General features: G+C 42.1%; 1 protein-coding gene across 1 annotated transcript; it reads left to right on the top strand.

Annotated features, from left to right (window-relative positions):
• The first annotated feature begins 418 nt into the window (after positions 1-418).
• LOC125190263 (putative transcription factor GLK1) lies at positions 419-3,564 on the top strand. The gene is made up of 6 exons (XM_048087520.2): positions 419-1,072; positions 1,362-1,502; positions 1,804-2,130; positions 2,211-2,258; positions 2,350-2,481; positions 3,140-3,564. The coding sequence occupies exons 1-6, from the start codon at positions 656-658 to the stop codon at positions 3,287-3,289; spliced, it is 1,215 nt and encodes a 404-aa protein (XP_047943477.1). The 5' UTR covers positions 419-655; the 3' UTR covers positions 3,290-3,564.

Consider the following 3,564-nt stretch of genomic DNA (forward strand, 5'->3'; position numbering starts at 1 on the left):
ACGTCAAACATTGCAAATTTGCAACACTTATCCATAGTTTCCTCCTCAGTTGTCTTTGTGATGCAATTTCGTTGTGTTCTATAGTACGATTAACTGAAAAACGATTACTCGTTTTGATGTATAGTTGGAGATGGTCGTATACAACGTGACCGTGTCTACGTTACTATTGTACACAGATAAGATCCCTATCATTTTACTGTACAACAGATATACATTAGCTAATACTATAACATATCATTGCCTCTCTCTTTCAACTCACGAGCAAACGCTTTACACTCTCACACAGATTTTTTTCAAACTTCAAAAAAAGGCCATCCACAAACCCTCACACATACACACACATACGTACAACGTACATGTTGGAAAACATTATACATATATGTATATAATACACATAAAACCAAAAAAACAATAGCATAAAAACAAACTGTGCTTGAGAGCCAAATTGTGGTGGACATCTCATTCCTCCCCCTCTCTCTCTACTGGCAAAAATTTGCACTGCTTCAGATTCAAATTCGATAAATTTTCAATCGACGAAAATCGTGTAAGCTCAGCTCCTGCCAAAGCTTACATCACAACCAATCCAATCCCAACGCATATTTACCGATTGCGCGAAAATTAAGCGAGAACGAGACGCTAACCGATCGGATTAGTAATGCTGGCTGTGTCGCCGCTGAGGAAGCATACGAATGAGAGGGAAGGCGAGATGGAAGCCTTCTCGATCGACGAGAGCGAGTTTCCGGACTTCTCCGGCGGAAATCTGCTCGACAGCATTGACTTCGACGATCTCTTCCTCGGCATCAGCGACGGCGACGTCCTGCCGGATCTGGAGATGGATCCGGAGCTCCTCGCGGAGTTCTCCGCCGGCTCGAGCGAGGAATCGGAGGCGAAGGCGGCGGCGATCGACAAATCCGACGACGAGAACACCTCGGAGAAGATGACTCCTCCTCCTCCTCCGGCGGCGGCGAAGGCGGAGGAGGAAGCTGTGGCGAATATCGATAATCCGTTGAAGGAGACTGAGAGAGGAAGGAAATCGATCTCTCAATCCAAAAACGGGAAGAGGAAAGTTAAGGTAATTAATCGTGATTAATCATAGCTAGGGTTTATCCGAATTTGAATTTTTCCCCCAAAATTTCTCTCTCATATTTATGACTCTCCCGCGATTCATGGGAAAGGATACATATATGCATATATATATATATATATATATATATATATATATATATATATATATAGGTCACGTGAATCTGTGTGTGCAAATTGCAATCCAATCTCCTCCTATGAAATGTAGTTTTCAAAATTAATGAAACCTTAGCCAGAATGTGTGTGTGTTTACCAAATTAAATGAATTTTTGGTGTAGGTGGATTGGACGCCAGAGCTTCACCGGAGATTCGTGCAGGCGGTGGAGCAGCTCGGGGTTGACAAAGCCGTTCCCTCGAGAATTCTCGAGCTCATGGGAATCGATTGTCTCACTCGTCACAATATTGCTAGTCATCTTCAAGTATGTTTATTTATATTTATGGTTAAGTAATCAAATTTTACTAAGTCTGATTAATTTTGGTTTTGGAGAAATTTGGACCCATTATTGTTGTTTTCAGTACTTCTGCATAATAGTATCAGTATTTCTGCACTTGTCTGCAAATATTTGTCTTTTAGAAATTTGGACAGTTTTATTTCTTTATGAAGTTTGTCACATATTTTGCTAAATTTTTTTATTCCGATTTTGCTTCCCTTTATTCTTTCTCCTTCAAATAGTATTATCATAAAATATAATCTAATGGAATAATGGATGGGCTATGCAGAAATACAGGTCCCACCGGAAGCACTTGCTAGCGCGGGAAGCCGAGGCGGCGAGCTGGAGCCAGAGGCGACAGGTGTATGCTGCCGCCTCTGGCGGGAAGAGAGAGCATGTGAGCCCTTGGATTGCACCAACGATGGGGTTTCCGCCGGTGAATCCAATGCCTCATTTTAGACCCCTACATGTGTGGGGCCACCCATCCGTCGACCAATCAGGGATGCCCATGTGGCCAAAGCATATAACCCCTCCGCCACCGCCACCGCATGGTTGGCATCCGGCACCGCCGCCGCCGGCTGACCATCCGTTTTGGCTACCCCACCACCACAACCATGTAAGTTTGTCACATGCAATCTTCAATTAGCCTCGTGCAATTAATTGATTAGTCAAGGACTCATCTTATGTGTTATGTAGGTGCCTACTCAGGGTACGCCTTGCTTCCCGCCGCATCTGCAGCCCACGGTAATATTGAATTTTCGGTATACTGTAATTTAATCTGTATGTTGTATGAATAAATAGATTATAATTTTATGGGTTTTGCAATATTTCACAGAGGTTTCCAACTCCGGCGGTTGCAGGCATACCGCCGCCCCCTGCCATGTACAAAGTGGAGCAGGGCGGCATCGGCAGCCCGATGCCTCCACCGGGGCAAACACTTCCGCAACCCCCTTCCGACATTCATCCGGTGAGCCTCTTTTCTTATATATTTTCTTTTTCTACTTATAAGTATACATTCTAAAAAAATAGTACTAGTAGGTCATTTTCTATTTGTCCACGCCTTTCAAATTTTGAATTATAAATCACAAAATTTCAAAAACTCTCAATTGTCACATTTAACCGAATTTGTGTTATTTTTTACTTTCTTATGCTCAAAATAAGGTATTTTAGTCGCGGGCGTCGTCAATTAATACACATATGCATCGCTATTCATCCAAATCACCCAAAATGTTATACGTGTACACCAATTTAACATCGTATTTGCCCGGCAGTATGTCGTGAGACGATTTAGAATTTTTAAAAACTTTGTTCTTTGTCATTCCAATTTTGAAATAAGCGGGACAGACCAGTATTTACATAAATTCGTGATTTTACAAACAATTAAATTATATATCTACAAATTTTATAGTTCTAATACTACTATTTAGGATAAACTTTTTTCATAGTGAGACAATTAAGTGTGTATGGACCATGTATAGAGAGATAAGACGATGCAATTAAGCAGCATGTGACGATAGAAAAATCTCTTTGTTTTTAACATAGCAAACAAATCTAATTTACAAAAAAAAATAGTTTGATTTATTGTGGTTAATAGTATATCTAAATAAAAATCATGGTGGGTGCAGTCGAAGGAGAGCGTGGACGCGGCGATAGGAGACGTGCTGTCGAAGCCGTGGCTGCCGCTGCCGCTGGGGCTGAAGCCGCCGTCCGTGGACAGCGTGGTGGTGGAGCTGCAGCGGCAAGGGGTGCCCAAAGTGCCCCCGGCTTGCGGCTGAGCTCCGCCGCCGATATAGTTCTTGGGAGTTTTCGACCAAGGAAAAACCAATTCGACGACATTTCAACTTTTCTGAATTAATTGTTCTTACTTATTGCTTCGTGTACAAGATGAGGATGGTGAAGCTTTGGACTTGATTAACTTTTTGTAATGTGAATTATCTTATGATCATCATAAATATATAGAGAATTTAGAGCATCCACAATGGATGCCCTAGTGCATGCCCCAGTGAGAGCCCTAGTGGTTGTCACGTCAGCATGCCTTATCTTTCTGCAA

This window comes from Salvia hispanica, chromosome 5, assembly GCF_029641045.1.
Source record: "Salvia hispanica isolate PSC_SH4W2 chromosome 5, Shi_PSC_v1, whole genome shotgun sequence".
Classification (NCBI taxonomy): domain Eukaryota; kingdom Viridiplantae; phylum Streptophyta; class Magnoliopsida; order Lamiales; family Lamiaceae; genus Salvia; species Salvia hispanica.